This window comes from Carica papaya, chromosome 1 (genome assembly GCF_054855325.1).
Source record: "Carica papaya isolate Zhongbai chromosome 1, ASM5485532v1, whole genome shotgun sequence".
In the NCBI taxonomy this organism is placed as follows: domain Eukaryota; kingdom Viridiplantae; phylum Streptophyta; class Magnoliopsida; order Brassicales; family Caricaceae; genus Carica; species Carica papaya.
In genome coordinates, this window is record NC_142309.1 from 24,044,754 (window position 1) to 24,062,775 (window position 18,022).

General features: G+C 32.2%; 2 protein-coding genes across 2 annotated transcripts; one reads left to right on the forward strand and one right to left on the reverse strand.

The window, feature by feature from the left end:
* Positions 1-12,739: 12,739 nt before the first annotated feature.
* LOC110809564 (protein DETOXIFICATION 27-like) lies at positions 12,740-16,458 on the forward strand. Its single transcript, XM_022035438.2, has 8 exons — positions 12,740-13,269; positions 13,384-13,925; positions 14,870-14,956; positions 15,051-15,107; positions 15,252-15,490; positions 15,821-15,939; positions 16,173-16,262; positions 16,340-16,458. The coding sequence occupies exons 1-8, from the start codon at positions 12,949-12,951 to the stop codon at positions 16,382-16,384; spliced, it is 1,500 nt and encodes a 499-aa protein (XP_021891130.2). The 5' UTR covers positions 12,740-12,948; the 3' UTR covers positions 16,385-16,458.
* A 59-nt stretch (positions 16,459-16,517) lies between these two features.
* On the reverse strand, positions 16,518-17,843 carry LOC110809574 (putative clathrin assembly protein At4g40080). Its single transcript, XM_022035448.2, has one exon. The coding sequence runs from the start codon at positions 17,730-17,732 to the stop codon at positions 16,641-16,643; it is 1,092 nt and encodes a 363-aa protein (XP_021891140.1). The 5' UTR covers positions 17,733-17,843; the 3' UTR covers positions 16,518-16,640.
* Positions 17,844-18,022: the final 179 nt, after the last annotated feature.

Here is an 18,022-nt window from a genome sequence, read left to right on the forward strand (position 1 = left end):
CTTGACGTGCAAGAGGAGGAAGATTTGTAATACCCAATTGGTGCCCAGCTACGTACAAGAGAAAAGAAAAAAAAAATAAAAATATATATATACAATGAATTATAAATTAAAAAATAGAAAATAAAAAAAAGGGAGGATAGCCTAGAGGCGTACACCTTTAGGAAAAGAAAAAAGGAAAACAAAAAAAGTTCAAAACATGTGGAATATATATATGTATATGTATATATATAATTAAACAAAAGAGAAAAAAATAAAGAAAGAAAGAAAAGAAGAACCCATAGTGTAATCTGGAAGCAAAAGAAGAAAATACGTGGTCATATATATATATATAATTAATAACAAAAAAAAAAGAAAAAAAAATAGATAAAAAAGAGAAAGGGTCGAGCAGCTTGAAGAGAGAAGGAGTGAGAGAGGAAATTCACAGCTGAGAGAGGGAATGACGACGAAGATGTAAAGAAGAGCTGGGTTTCGTTACATTACACGACGACACAACCAATAGAGAAAGTAAGAGGAGGAGGGTTACGCAGGTTATGCGATGCGATGACGCATGGTTGGAAGAAGAAGGAGAAAAAGAGAGAGAAGAATCATGGTTGGGTAGAGAAAGGAAGAGAGAGAGAGAGAAGAAGAAGATGAAGAAGAAAAAAAAAGAAAAGAAAAGAAAAGAAAAAAAGAGAGAGAAAGAAACAAAAAAAAAAGAAAAAGAAAAGAGAAAAAAAAAAGGGATGAAAAGAAAGGAAGCGTAGCAACCAGATATATTGTTGGTACGCCGTACGCAGCTGCGGATATTGATCCCAGTATTGATGCGTGGCATTTTCGATGACATGCATATGGTAGCGCGTGGTGACGCTACCGACCCAGACTGCGTGTCTCAAAGTAAAATTCGTTCCTCATTTTGTGTTATATAGTTTTTGAAATTATTAATAAATTAACGTATATTTTCCGTTGTAAACGAAAAAAATTATCTAAATGATATCCAGATTTCCGAGAGGATTTTAGGTTAAGTCATAAAGGATTCCTAAAGTTTTTTCAACCATACCATAGGTAAGAATTATATGTATTATGTACGGAGACATAAATTATATGTTTATGTAAATGTGTATATGTATAGTGCATTATGTATAAATGTTTAAATGTATATGTACTATAATATAAATATAATTAGTGTGTCTAATTTATATTTGTGTGTATCTATATAGTGTATATATATCTATGTTGTTACGCATGTGTGTGTATGTATATATAAAAATATACGATAGATAAGATATGAATTAATAAAAATATAATTGATAAGAACATAACTGATAAGAACAAATGCGTGAATATATATATATATATATATATGGTATGTTATATATATATATATATATATGGTATGTTATATAATATATGTGTGTGTATTAATATATGTGTACACATGTCGTGTGTGAAATGTATAATCAGTGTGTGTATGTATGGAATTTGGGTACATTACACTTGTTGTGTGATCTAGTGCAGATGTACGGTGCACTATATTTGCTATGTGATCTGATATAATTGCGTGAAAAATCTAAATATCTTGTGCTTGCTGTGTGATGTAGTACAAGATGATTCAAAAAATATTTTGAAATGTATGGCTTTGATGTGCGTGATGATATCATATATTTTGTGTGTGTGTATATTTTATTATGCTTAAAAATTGAGATTTTAAGTATAGAATAAGTGAATTGGAAATGAGAGAGATTTTGAAAGAGCCTGGAGTGAAATGATCCTAGATACCTACTCGTTTAGTCTGAATCAATGAGAGGAAATGCGTGTGTGGTTGAAGTTCAGTGGATGTGGTGAACGTGCATATAGATAGTGTTTGAAACCTAATCTAAACATGGATAGGTATTTATAAGCAGGTCATATAGCAAATGTAACTGCTGTGATCAATGTGAGATTGTGTCCTATCCATGCTATGGAGGGATTATTTTTGCCTTTCCTCAATGACGATGTAAATAACATCACGCGATAAAACTTTAAATGTGATATCCCGAGTGTATTGTGATATTTCGAGTATATATGTGATATCCAAGTGGATGTGCGATATTCGAGTAGAGAAATATTAAAAATAAGAATGTAAATAATAAGGAAAGAATAATTTAAATTAAGTATAAAATTTCATAAATAATATATAAGAATAAGAGTATAACATAATGAAAAAAGATTAACATAAGTTTTCGTTAATGTTTGTTGTGTATTTTGATTGTGATATTTTGTTTGATATTTTTTTTTATGATAAATATTATTATATTTTATATATTTTGTGAATGTATGTATGTAAATCTCTGTGATATAATCATTTTTCTTACTGAGCTTGTGAAGCTCACTTCAATTCACCTTCCATCCAGGTCAGAGGAAGTTTAAGATCAATAGAAGACGGAGAAAGAAACCTTATTTGTTTCTATTTTATATTTGTAAATTAATTTAGATCTCTCAATTATTTGTGAACAAATAATTATCCAGTCATAATAAATATATATTAAAGTGTAGTTCCGCTACATATTTAATATTTATTTGTTTAATTAGTTAAAAATATTGTGCTAACATTCGTACTTACCTATATTAGAGTTCAAACTGTTATAATGTATCATATTAACAGGTAATTAATTAATAATTATAAGTTAATTTTGTACCGACGGCTTTAATTGTTATGTGGATTAATCAAAAACTAAATTAATTATAAGTTGTTTCAGAACTGTAGCAGTGGATTAATTAGAATACAAAATAAAAAGATAAAAATCTACAATAAAAAAAAAATTACGTAATCTACATTAAATATATATAACAATTTTAATACCAACAATATATGTGTGTGTGTGTACACACAAACACAACTAACAGCAATTAATATTCAATGTGTCATCTCACTCTCAGAGCACAACTGGACGTGTTTTATATAATTAGTTAATAATTTTGTTTATGAAAAATGATTAGTCAATAATTAATGTACAACAAGTAGGTAGTTAGTAATTGTCAACGCATGACACTGTTGAATAGATAACCAATTTATGAATATACTTACAAGGCACTCAAGGATAATTAATTAACCAGAGAAACTAATAACGGCCTAATGTGCGTGCGTGTGTGTGTGTGTGTGTTTGTGCTTGTATATATATGTAAACGATTCGTAATTGACAATATCTCACATAATTAACTATAACAACCTTAGAAATACATATATATATATATATATATATATATATATATACACAGACACAAAATAGTAGATTGTTTTTTTTTTATTTGTCGTAATTATTTTAATTAAAAAATTATTTTTTTTTATTTTTAAATATATACATACTTATTTAATAAAATTTAATTTAATTATTGTAATTTTATCAACACATTAATAAATAAAATTTTAAATTTTGTTAAATTAAATATTACGATATGTCTTGATGTTATTTTATTAAATACTTTAAAATAATGAATTTTATATATAATTATTTTTATTTTAATATATAAAAAGTAAACATATTTAAAATTAAAATAGTTATATCATATTTAAATTGTTTAACTACTTGCACTTTATTATAATGACTTAAAAATTAAAATGGTTATATAATACTTATATTTTCCAATTTTCGTTACTAATTTGATAATTTTACACTTTAAAATTATTAAGATAAAATACACATTAGCACCCTTGTAGTTTTGCTTAATTGTAATTTTAATTCTACAATTTTATTTGATATTCTAATAACTTATAGTTTAATATTTTATCTTTAAAAAGTTCGTTATTTTTTAAAAGCAAAATGACAATAGCACATTTGGACTTACGGAATTATAAAATTAAACAAATTAAAATAATTAAGAGGATAAAAATTTATCACATAATAATTTAAAAATTATTACAAAAAAAAAACTAAAATACTAACTCATTTTATAAAAAATAATACGTAATAAAGTCTTTTCATTATTTATATAAATTTAAATTTAAATTATTTTTCAGTATAAATATAACATGTATTTTCTTTTTACTAATGATATATCTAATACTATTAAATAAATATTCATACGACAAAAATAATATTTATATTGATCTAAAATTTTAAAAATATTATTATGATGTAATTAATTCTATTATTGTTAATATGCAACTTTGTATCACGATAAATGTAAGGAAATAGCTCTTGCCGGATTCCTTAAAAGAAAGAAGTTCTTCCACGTACGCTGACAGAAACGTTCGAATATATTTTTATTATTATTCTTATAAAAATTTATACACAAGATCATTCGGGCATCAAATGGGACCAATTGGATTTCTTTATCAATTTTTTTTTGGCCATGGGCTTTGCTTATGTTCGTCAATTCAATAAATAATTCGCTAAATGTGTAATGTTTTTTTTTTTTTTTTAAATAAAGGTATATTAATTTATATTAATAAAGTGAGATAATAAAATACCCTCCAAAGAATCTACAAAACATGATTAAATATTTATAATAACGTTATCATATAATAATAATTTTAAATTAGGCACAATTCAAAATTATTTTTGATACAAAATTCTAAGCCAGCCAAATTTTTGTGTTTGTCAAATCGTAAAGGTAGGAATTAACTGAACTTCAGATTTCTTCTTCTAGTGCTAATACGATAATATATATATATATAAAACAATTAGAGCGAGATCCATAATGTGTATATACACAATAAAACCAATGATTTACATTGTATAGATTAAAATCCCATATCAAACTTAATGGTACTAAGTGTATCATCCAAATCAATCCCAACAAAAACAACAATTGAACTTCACAAATCACCAAAAGCATGGGAAAAGCAAACAACAGAGAGTAGTTACAAGTATCCATACACACACACACACACATGAACGTGATTAATGAATGACAACATGCATGACGCGGCACTGTATATATGCATGTATAATATATATTTTATATATGGACTCGGCAACGTTCGGGGACGATGTCATGTTCGGGGGGAAGAAGAAAGGCCGGGCTGGTTGTGCCCTGCTTGGATACTCGTTGCCGCCGCAACCGCACCACCGCCGACGCTTGTAATTTCGTGAACATCGATATCATCATCTATCGTCACTACCTGTTCTCCACAAGGCCCCGTGATGATCGTCTCGTGAATATGTTCATGCTCCTCCAACGCAACAGCGCCACCTGCAACAGCGGCGGCGCCCGCCATTTCTGGATACTTCTTCTTCTTCTTTGCTAAGCAGAGGAGACCCACGAACAGGAATGCAAGGAAAAACAGTCCACCAAGCGAGGTGAACACCACGATGATAACCGTGTGGTCCGATCCCGGCGGCGGCGGCGGAGGTACTGGACCAAGTGGTACTGGTGGAGGTGGAGGTACTGGAGGAGGTGGAGGGCTGTAGATTAACGGAGGTGATGGGGGGAAGGGGTAGCCTGTTGGTGGTGGCGGAGATTGGGGGATATAGCTTATAGGAGGAGGTGGTGGAGGGTAGTCCACTTGGGTTGGTGGCGGTGGTGGAGAATGTTCCCCTGGAGTTGGAGGTTTTGCCGGTGGTGGTGGCGGTTGATATTTTGGAGTTTGAGGTTTCGGCGGCGGTGGCGGAGGTTGGTTCGCCGGAGTTGGGGGTTCAGCCGGAGAGGGTGGAGGTTGGTAAACTGAAGTTGGAGGAGAAGGTGGCGGAGGAGAGTAGTATGGATAAGCTGTCATTTTGTGAGGAGTCTAAGAAGTGTTTAAGCACTTAAGTGGCATGCGAAGTACAATTAGGCAAATCCAGGTGATGGACTATTTGTACTTGTTGTTGGTTTGAAAAGTCAAACTTAATTCTTTTACAAAATTTTACTTTTACCTTTTACCTTAAATGCCAGTTTTTTTCAATTATTATTATTTTTTATATACAAAAACTTTCACGGTTCCTTTTAAATTAAAACTCTCAACGTATCAAAATAACTTAACGAATAAAACCTTACTAATTAAATGATAAAATTTTGTTGGCATCACTATGTGAACGTATATAGATAATGGCGTGCTTAGAAGGATTCTAATTTAGCAAGCTCATCAGCGTACGTCAAGTTTTCTCAACTTGTTTTATATGTCTAAGCTCAAATTGGAAATATATATATGTATATGTTTGTGTATGTATAAAATATATACACCTTCATATACAAAGTCGGTGTATGTATAATGCGTGGGACAATATCTATTATCTATTATATTATATTAAGTAAAAGTAAAAATTAACACGTATCAATTTTTTTTAAAAAAATTTGTATAATATGAAATATATATATAAAAAAATATAATTATTATTTAAATTTCAAAATATAAAAATATGATAATTACAAAATATGTATTAAAAATTTCTAAATATTAAAATAATATAATAATATATATAATAGTAATTTATCTATTTAATATGATAATATATACACTATTTATTTATTCAAAATTTTAAATTTAAAATAAAATTTAATTATCAATTAGTTATATATTATATATTAAATAATTTTAAATATATAAAAAAGATTAATATTATAATATTGCTAACTAATTAAATAAACTAAAAAGGTTAGTTGAATAAAGATTAGTACAACACGACCTTAAGAAAGAACATATATAACTGAAAAGCTTATCAAATTAGTTCGTGCCAAATGAAGGTAAACACAAAGAACTCCAATTGGCAATCCTATCTTAAACAAACTTTCATGGTTGACCTGCAGGTGAATTAATAAAATTATTAGGTTTAAGTACTAACACATACATATATATATATATATATATATATGCGATCACACTAATTCAGCTAGGTCAAAAATGCCTAATTATATAAGTGGCAATTTTAGTTAAAAGTAAATAAAAACCCTAGTTGAAATGCTTGATAACGCCACTAGTTGTACCAATAAAATAACATTCTAGTAGTTAAATTTTTTTTCCTTTATTTAAATATTATAAATTAAAATTTTATTAATAATATAAAACTCTCACTTTTAGGGATGTATTGTGATTAAAGTAATTAACTTATAATATTTTATTTAATAAAATTAATAATATAATTTATTAATATATTAACAGAGTTATTATGATAAAGTTGAGTTAGATCTTTAGCAGATTCGGCCGAAAGAGGGAAAAATAGAAATGGGAGGTACAGTACCAAACTCTAAATGTGTGTGTTGATTTGATGGTGAAATGGTTGGATGTGTGGCGTGCGTGGCCACGGCTTACGGAGGTAGGGGTATACGGAAGAGGCTGGGTGAGGATAGGTAGTGAGGCGGGTGGAAGGAAACGGACCGAGTGAGGATCGCGGGAGGAGAGAAAGAGAAGGTGACAGTACGGGCAGAGGTCGGGAGAGAGATAGGAGTGCGGAGTGAGTGGAGGTCGGGAGAGAGAACAGAGGTGCGCGAACGAAGAAAGTGACCGCGTGAGAATCGCGGGAAGAGAGAGAGAGAATGTGACGGTACGGGCGGGAAAACGTTGTGGGAGATAGCGGACTGTGTGAGCAACGCGGAAGGAGATGTTGTGGTGTGAGGACGTAGTCTGAAAGAGAGATAGGTAGAGGCAGTGGGGAAACGCTGGGAAGGGTAGAATCCGCGGGGTGAGTGAGGTGAGAAGAATGATGTGGCGTGATGGTGTGGCGGGAGGTTGTAGCCCGAGAGAGAGTTAAGGAGAGACAGGGAGTGAATGTTAGAGAAGGGAATGATCTACCAGGTGAGTGAGATGCTTAGGGAAATGGAGTGGGGTAGTTGGAGCCTTGGGGGAAGAAGGACAGGGTGAGTGGGGGCAATTAGGACAAGTCGCAGACAGTGGGCGGAGAGAGAGACAGTGGACGAGAAGGAGTGGTGTGTGCGTGTGTGGCCGACGGGGGTCGATAGGTAGACGATGGTTACCGAGGTTGGTGACGCAAGTGAATGAAAATGGTGTGCGTGCGTGGCTTGGTATAGGTAGAGAGATGGTTAGTAGTCGCCGATATCGGTGACGAGAGGGCATGATCAGAGTGTGTGTGAGTGGCCTGGTATAGGTCGAGAGATGGCTAACGGTCGCCGATGTTAGTGACGAAAATCAAATGAATGAAAATGGTGTGCGTGCGTGATCTGGTATAGGTCGAGAGATGGTTAATGGTCGCCGATATCGATGACGAGAGAGAATGGTCAGAGTGTGTGTGAGTGGCCTGGTATAGGTCGAGAGATGGCTAACGGTCACCGATGTTGGTGATGCAAGTGAATGAAAATCGGGTGTGTGTGAGTGGCCTGGTATAGGTCGTAAGATGGCGAATGGTCGTCGATGGTGGTGACGGGAGAGAAGGATTAGAGTGTGTGTGTGTGGCCACTAGGGATCGTAAGATGGCGATGGTCGCCGCTGTTGGTGACGAAAATGATTGAAACTCGTGTGCGTGCGTGGCCACTAGGGGTCGATAGGTGTTAATGGTTGCCAAATCTTGGCGGTGAATGGTACCACTGGTACGCCTGGAGTGCCGTCAGGGAACGGACACCTAGGGTAGGTAGAGTTGTAAGTGCAGGAGGAAAAATTGGAGTTCAGTAGTGAACTATTAGTAGAGGTAAATGGTTTTATATTGTTGCATCTCATACATGTATTTTGAGTTTTACCGTACTGAGTTAAATGAACTCACTCTTTCTCTTTTTACAGATGATGTAGGGACGGAGACTGGATCGAAGTTGTTGGATTCTGAACCTAGTGTGTAGAGTACAGGATAAGAGTTTCGTTTTGTTTTGACTGAATGGAATATGTAGAATTGATGGTAGTATAGATATTGAGTATGGTTATATTGTGTGCGATGTCTTGCCCATTATTGTAGGATTATCTTGATCATTGGATAATGGATTATGCTAATAGTTTCTTGTGCATGACCGTTTTGTTATAGAATTGGTTGCTTGTTAAGTACGTCCAATATGAAAAAAAAAATGAGGCGTTACAATGATATTATGGAATAGTTAAATTTTTTAGTTAAAATAATCATTACAGTAACCAAGTTAGATGAAGTATCAATTTTTGGCAAAATAAAGATTATAAAAATGTTAAATTCCCTTAATTAGAATAGTAATAACGAGTTAAAAATGTAAAAACTCAAAGTTTTAAAGAAATAAATATATATTATAATAACAGAAGCAAATAAAAATTTCCCTTAATATTTTTAACAATCAGAAAATAAAATCAAATAAGTGGTAGAGTTGTATATTTTTCAGCTCAAAGTTTCTTATTAAAACATAATAGACATTTTATATATATATATATATACATATATATTACTAATCTGAGTACATTAGAATAAATTGTATAAAATGTGCGCTTAATTATGAACATCAAATAAATAATTTTAAATATTCTCTTAAATTATAAATCTTTGTATGGAACATTACTTCATATCATTAAGCAAATGAATATTCTTAAATTATAAATCTTTGTTTGGAACATTACTTCATATCATTAAGCAAACAAATAATATTCAAATGCAAATTATTTGAAAGTGATTTACTTATAATACTTAAATTATTATTATCAGATACTTATTTAGATAATATATTAGTGAAGTTACAGTAATTAAATTATATTAAATTTTAACAAATTTATTATATTTTAAATAAAAAAATATTTCGTAATGAATAAGTTTTATGAATTAGTAAATGAGGTTATATAATTTCATTATCTGGCTGATGTTGCAAATTAAGGCAAAATTGATATTGACTAATTTGCCTTTAGCTTGGGCAAACAAACACGTGCTGATATTGCAAGTTGGGAGTGTATATAATTCCATAAACAACATTATCATTCTCGAACCAATTTTTTAAGATCTAATAAGCTTATTTTTTAGATTAAAAAAAATTGGGATGCGATGACAGCATTGCAATTATTTATAATATTATGCTTTAGATTTTATGCTTTCTATAAAAGGATTTTTAAAATAATATGTAAAGTAATCAAGATTAAATAAATCAAAATTAAATATATATATAGATATATGTATATACACATAATCGATAAAAAATTATATAAGAAAGGGGGTCAAGTTAAAAAAAATTAGGCAAATATCAAAAAGTAATTACTCCAAACTAACAAAGGTAAAACTGAAAATTGAAATAATAAGACATTTTGTGAACTTAAGCTCAATTCCACACGCATCACTCGTAACTCAAAGTGTTAAATTTTAAATTTACCTTGTGAGTTTATATCTGTAGATTACTATGGATAAAAAACTATCACATTAATTGAGGTCGGTTAAAAGTGATCCAATACAATTAAAGATATGTTAAAATTTATTATATTAAATTAAAGTGTGAGCTTTATTTTTATGTGTAGAGACCAAATCTATAATTTTTAATTTTATGAGTGGTCAAATTATATATATAGAAAATTTAAAGGCAGAGTTTGCCTATAAATAGTCGTTTATTGTCCTTAAATCACACGTAAAATTTTTTCTATTCTGATATCTCATCACCAAAGATAGAGAATGTATGAGAACTTAAAAAGTTACATGCTAATTTTAAATATCTATTGCAAGACGTGCAATTTCTTTCACTATAGATTAAGTACGTTTCTGTTATAAATCTAATCTTTTTGATTTAATATACGTTTAGTTATTTAGATTTTAAATATACTCTTGAAATCCCTACACAAAGAACTATGGCATTAAGGGAGCTAAATGAGCCCACTTGCAGAGGACAAGCAACATAATCATCGGTATGTTAGCTTATAGCAAATACAGGCGTTTGTGAAGCCAAGCGATCTCTTCTTTCCTCTAGTCATGGATGACTTAAACAAGCGAAATTCAAGGATCTAATTAGTAAAACATGGCTCGAATCAAAGCGGCCATGGCCGAGTTGCATGACCATCAATGTTCAGTCATCTCTCCATGTTCTCTATCACTATCTTTAGTCAATCTTTCATTCGATACATCAATAATATCAAAAGTTATATTTTATAAAAGTTAATTTCTGAATCGTGTGAAATCACAATAAAATAAAAACATATAAGAAAAGACACAAAATTTAATATGATTCAGTAGTGTACCTATATTTATAGGTAAGATCGATAAAATTTTTTTTTACTATAATAATTTTAGAGTACATCGCTTATAAAAGTATAAACTTTCATATAGAAAAACTATAAAAGTTTTCCTCTTACAAAATTTTATGATAAATGCCATATATAAAATAATATTTATGATAAATATAAAATATCTTCCCGTAATAAATATAAATCTCTCGTGACAAATGTCAAATATTTCTTATAATATAAATAAGATATTACCAAATCAAGTCACATCAACAATATCTTTATGATTGAAAGCCGCATTTCTTATGAAACATTTTTCAGTTTGAATCTACTTAACATTATCCAAACGAGGAATGTAGGTTGGAATGATAAGTGGAACTGTTCTTTAAACGTTGGTACAATCCTCTGCTATTTGGGTACTATTCAAGCTAATTAACATTCCAAGAACCAGCAAAAGAAATAGAATCAAAGACTTTTTCAGGAGCCTCAGACATGAACACAAAGAAATAATAGAATTTTTAGAGAGAAATCAAAGAAAGACATAGAGATTGATACTAGAAAGAGAATAAATATTCAAAATTCTTAACAAATTTCTGTTACTATCAAAAAATCGAGAAGAAAAATTAGTTTTGTGAAGAAATCAGAAGAGGGGACTTGAAAACGAAAGTCGACGCCGGAAATAACCCTAAATGGTGCTCGAATTCGAATTTTGCATTCAACCATTGGATTTGCAGCATGTGTATCTTCCAGAAACCGCCATTCATCCTTCCTCTCTAGTTCGCGCGCCTTTGGTAGCCATCTTGCAGCGTCCCCTCCTTTTGTGGACCGCTGTCTTTGCAACTGCTACCCAGTTCCACAACTGTTTGCATTCCCTAATCTTAGTTCCATTTTCTTCTACTTGCATTCGTCTCTTTATTAACTTCTTTAGTTCAACCACCAGCCTAAGGAGTGGTCTCTCACTCCATAATTTTGAGCAGGAAAATTTACAGTTAATTTTTCAGAATTTAATTTGGGAGGAAATGATTTTCTCAATTAAAAAAAAAAAAAAAAAAAAAAACCATTCAAAATAATTCAATTGTAACATATTCTTTATGCTGTATAGTGGGAGAAACTGGACAAAAAGAAAAAAACAATGGTTGAGTACTTTAGGTGGTAATTTCAGCATTATCATTAAACTCTCCATCTGGAGTGTGTAGAATCTTTTGAACCACTAAACTACAATTTTTTTCTGGCTCATTCAAGAATCTGAATCAGGTATTGGGGAGCTGTTCATTTACCCTGATATTAATTAAACACATATTCTATATTAATAAAATAATTACAAAAATAATTACCAATCATAGTTCTAGAATTAATCGCATTTTTTTTTTTATAAAAAAAACATATATGTTTGTACCAATATTTTAATACCTATTTTGAAATTAAAAAATTTACAGAAAAAAAAATATATCACCTTTAAAGAATTTGAATTTTATATCTAATTTATTTGTTAATATTTATTTATTCAATTAATTAGTCTGATGACTAGATAAAGAAATTCATATTTAGAAAATAAAATAAAATACTAAATCTCCAATTAAATTAAATTAAAGGAATTCCTATTTATGATTTGTTGCTATCAAAACTAAGATCCTATTGTGGCAATAGTATAATTTTAATTTAAATAATTATGTTTAAATGGTAATGTAATATTTTCGTAAGCTATCATATTATCTTAATTTATTTATTTACGTAATAACACACCCATATACATCTATGTTAAGTTGAACTTTAAGCAGCCGTGGTACATGCATCTCCCCTGACCAACGCAGCCAGCCTCTAATTTTAAACAACACACTCTCCCTTCCGCTTTCTCTTTCTACAAACTCCATTTTCATCTGCTAATTTCCTGAAATCTCTCTCTCTCTCTCTCTCTCTCTCTTGCCCGTTCTTCTCTCTGGGAAAGAGGCGGAGATCAGATATTAACTATAATATTCTTTATGGATGGTGGTAACAGGGTTACCGATGACCATGATATCAACCAATCCCTGTTAGTCCGGCCAGAATCTTCAATAGATGAAAATGAATCAAAGGCTTTCCAAGATCATAATCAATTAGAAGCCGCCTCTGAATTAACATCAAGGGTCTGGATTGAGACGAAACAGCTATGGCACATAGTCGGACCTTCCATCTTCAGCCGTGTCGCTTCCTTCACCATGAACATTATCACACAAGCCTTTGCCGGCCACCTCGGCGACGTCCAGCTCGCCGCCATCTCCATAGCCAACACTGTCATTGTCGGCTTCAATTTCGGCCTCTTGGTATATATAAATACACATATATAAGACGCACACAAACACAAAATTCTTATCTTAGCATATCATGAATTAATCTTCAATACATAATATTGCTAACCCTAGCTTTTCTATGATTAGCTGGGTATGGCTAGCGCGTTAGAGACGCTTTGCGGCCAAGCTTTCGGCGCTAAGAGATACGAACAGCTGGGAATGTACCTGCAGAGATCGTGGATCGTTCTGTTCCTCTGGTGCTTCTTGCTGCTTCCGTTTTACGTATTCGCAACGCCATTGTTGAAGCTTCTAGGGCTGCCTGATGAGGTAGCAGAGCTGTCGGGAGTGGTGGCTTTGTGGCTGATCCCTCTCCACTTCAGCTTTGCGTTTCAGTTTCCGTTACAGAGATTCTTGCAGAGCCAGCTCAGGACGCAGGTACTGGTGTGGGTATCTTTTGTGGGGCTGGGCGTGAATGCCGCAACATGTTGGCTGTTTGTGCACGTGTTGGAATTTGGAGTGGTGGGTGCCGCCATTGCGCTTGATATTTCTTGGTGGGTGTTGGGATTAGGGCTTTTCTGGTATACGACGTCGGGTTGGTGTCCGGCGACGTGGACTGGTTTCTCTCTTGAGGCGTTTGCTGGACTTTGGGATTTCGTCAAACTCTCTTTTGCTTCCGGCCTCATGTTATGGTAATTAGTTATTTCATTCTTTTCTTACATCTATATATATATATATATACATATATCACTCTTCCCATACCCAGAAAAATTTAAAAATTTTCCTTAAATTTGGACTTATTTAAAATTTCTTCAAGGTTGAGATTTAAAAGATCTCCTTACATCTCTCTCTCTCTCTCTATATATATATAATTTCTTTTCTACAAATTAAAGATATGCTTTTATAACATCTTTTATCTCACTTATATTTGTCGAGTAATTAGTAGTTATTTTAAAAATAGATATTTATGACTTTCCTTGAAATTGAAAATTTTGCCAACAAGAGTTTACATGTGTGTGTGTGTTTATATATATATATATGAGTAACCCAACTAAATAAATATAAATATTGTTTATGCAATTTAGAAATATAATAAATTAAATTAATTTAATTTAGTTATCCTAAAGATTAATAATATATTTATAAATTAAATTATTGATCTCGTAAATATAATACCAATAGTAAAATGATGAGTTTTAAGTATTAATTAAGTTTAAATTTATAATTTTTAAATTAAATATCATATTTTAATAACTTAAATGATCATAGTATTAGTAAGAAATATACCAAGTAGGGACTTTAATTTTGTTTTCCATTTTATCTATATGCAATTTTTGTTTGTTTCGTTAGTAGTTGCAAAATGCCACATTACCCACTCCCTCATTAACATGTTAACAATTTTCTACTTCTCTAATCATCCATCTGCCATAATTAACACTGACTACTACCGCTTACCTTGAAGCCGCCACCAACTTCTTTTCGATAAATTGACATATAACATAATATTTGCGATTTTGCCCGTCATATATTAATTTAATTAGTATAAATTAGTAATTCACTAATATAGTTATGTGTTATTTTTCTCTTAGTTTATTCATTTTAAATATTTATTTATTTGTGTTGTATATATTTGCAGCTTGGAAAACTGGTATTACAGGATACTGATATTAATGACAGGACATTTGGAAAATGCAACACTAGCTGTGGATGCCTTATCAGTCTGGTGGGCTATCTAATTTTATCTAATCAAAATTATTTAATTAAATTAAGTTAAATTTTAATTTTCTTATTTATAATATTGTTCTATTAATTTGCAGCATGACTATTAATGGGTGGGAAATGATGATCCCCTTGGCTTTCTTGGCTGCTACCGGGTACAAAATTTCAACAATTTTTTTTTTTTTTAAATTTCTCTAGTTATTAGTTTAATTTTTTTGCAAATTTTAAATTTATTTATCGGGTCGGGTAATAATTGAATAATACTAATTATAATTATTATGTAAAAAAAAAAAAAAAAGAGTAAGGGTAAGTAATGAACTAGGAGCAGGTAATGGGAAAGCAGCAAAATTTGCAACGGTGGTGGCTGTGATCCAATCGACGTTGATCGGAGTTATATTCTGCGGAATGATCGTGATATTCCGGGACAAGCTTTCTTTCATTTTCTCTTCCAGTCCCGACGTGCTTCGAGAAGTTGACCATCTCGCTTTCCTATTGGCTGTCACCATTCTCCTCAACAGTATCCAGCCAGTTTTATCAGGTCCCTCCATCTTCCTCTTTTTTCTTTTTTTTTTCTCTTTAGTTATCGTCAGAATGAATTAATTAATTTGTTATAATTTAAAATTTTAATCTTTTGAGTATTTTAAAAATAATTAGATTAGATTAGATTACTAAATTAATTTTTTAAACGTTAAAGTATATTTTAATTGTTTGAATTTAAAGTAAATAGAAAATATTAAAAATTAAATTGTAAAAAAAAAAAAAGCATTTGTTATTAAATTATTATGAATATTAAATTTTAGAGTAAGTTGATAATTTGATATTATTATTATATAATTAAAAATAAAAAAAACAATTGTTGATGTGACAGGAGTTGCTGTGGGCTCCGGGTGGCAAGCGTCGGTTGCGTACGTAAACCTGGCCTGCTATTACGTTATCGGCCTTCCTCTCGGGGCTGTATTGGGCTGGGTTTTCAACATGGGTGTTGTGGTACCTTCCTTCCTCCTCTCATTTTTTTTGAGATAAATGAGAAAATTTTGACTTATTCTTTAAGCCTTGACTTTTTTTTTCTCAAAATCTTATATTTTATTTAATTTAATAAACTTTATAACGTACTTAATTTATTTTTTTTAGTTTAAAAATTTATTGAAAATTTTATTTTTACAAATTTTATTTGATTTTTGTTGAGAAATATAATACATATTAAACATAATGGCTTGCAGGGCATCTGGGGAGGAATGATCTTTGGTGGCACTTTTATTCAAACTGTGATATTGGCCATCACAACCATAAACTGCGATTGGGAAAAACAGGTGAATGTGTGTGTGTGTGTGTATATACATGCTAATTTTCCTCTGAATATAAATAAATTATGATTTTTGCTTTGCAGGCTGAGAAGGCTAGAGCGAGAGTCCAGAAGTGGTCAACCCCCTAATCCATCAGAATTGTATATGGAATTAATTAATTAATTCAATTACAATTTTTAATTATTTTTCAGATTTTCCTTAATTTTCCATTTCTGATTTTTTCTTAATTTTCTAAATTCATATAAATTATCACTGAGTATGAATTTTCAAATAATTATATATTAATATGTAAAATACAAATAATTCATATTTCGTGTTTACAGCGGCAAACCAAGGAAAATTTGAAATAATGAAAATGCCCGTCAATTTCAACGACATGCATCATCATCCTCTTGCGGAAGCGACCAGAGAAACCCTGTCTAGGCCGAGCCACACGCTACCAGAACCAAATTGGGCCAGTTCCTGACTCGGCTCTGCAAAGCCTTGTCCAAAGACTCCGAACTGAGTCAATTCATACGACTCTGATCTACCACCTCCGAGTCTAATCACCATCATCTCCCCATCTCTCTTCGTCTTCTTCGTCGTCAATGCCTCGACGACCATCTTCTTTGTTTCCGCAACTAATTCCCATAAGCTATCGTTCTTCTTCTTGTTTACAAACAACAACCGCGCGCGCTCTCTGCAAACCTCCAGCCTGTTCAAGGAGCTCAGTAAATGAGTCAACTCGGTAATGCTTAAGCCCATAACTCTTCCCACGAGTTGCCCAACTCGGACGAAGAGTTCCCGCTGAGCCAATCCATAATCTTCACCCACCAATCCCACGATCTCGTAGACCAAATCATTACTCTTAAGATACAACGAATCGGGTGGGTCACATATTTGTTCGACGAAGCTCACGAGATTATTCACCTCCATTAGCCAATCCGAGCTCAAAAGATTTGAGCCCAAAATAATTTCTTTACCAGAAAAATTGCTCTGCAGTCGAGGCAACTCAATTTTAGAGACCCTCTGCAAGTTCCGCTCCAAAAACGCAGCGTACCATCTAAGCCACGACGATAAACCCCACGTATCCGGGTCGGAATCATCACAAAACTTGGATAAATTAAGAAAATTTCTCCCACCAAACAAGGGGCAAAACAAGAGCTGGTCCTTCAAGATAAAGGAGCCACTTTTAATGATGTTATGGATTATGAATAGGCACTTTAGCGCAACGTAAGCGTTGCGGGTGCCACCTAGACGGTCCGTGATGCTCTCTATGCAGGCGCATGCAGTGGCGCGCGAGCCGTGGCCGAGAGCGATCACGGCGGCTATGCGGTCATCAGACGGCGGCGAAGAACTGTTGTGGGTTGTGGCGTGGACGATCAAACGCTGCGCGGAAGAGTTGTAACGGTTGGTTGATAGACTCGCTTTCACCAGAGAAGCTTTGTCTTTGAGAACGCCAATGACGAGGCGTAGCTTCCTTCTTTGTCGACCCATGAACCGCTCCAGACAGTGAAAGTAACATAAAGCATTAGAGAGAAGAGATCGGAGACTTTACTTAATCAGATCAGATGGATTTATAAATCGCGTACTTTACAATCAGTTTGACCGATTAAAAAAAAAAAAGGGAAATTGAGAATTAATAATTAATTAGTGAATTAGTCTAAACAAATTATTAAATACCGTGTGAGCTTTTGCATTGAAATTCTTAGTTTTTTTTTTTTCCTACATTTTAAAATTCATTTTAAGGTAAGTACCGTGTTAAGAAAAAGAAACAGCTCAGGGAA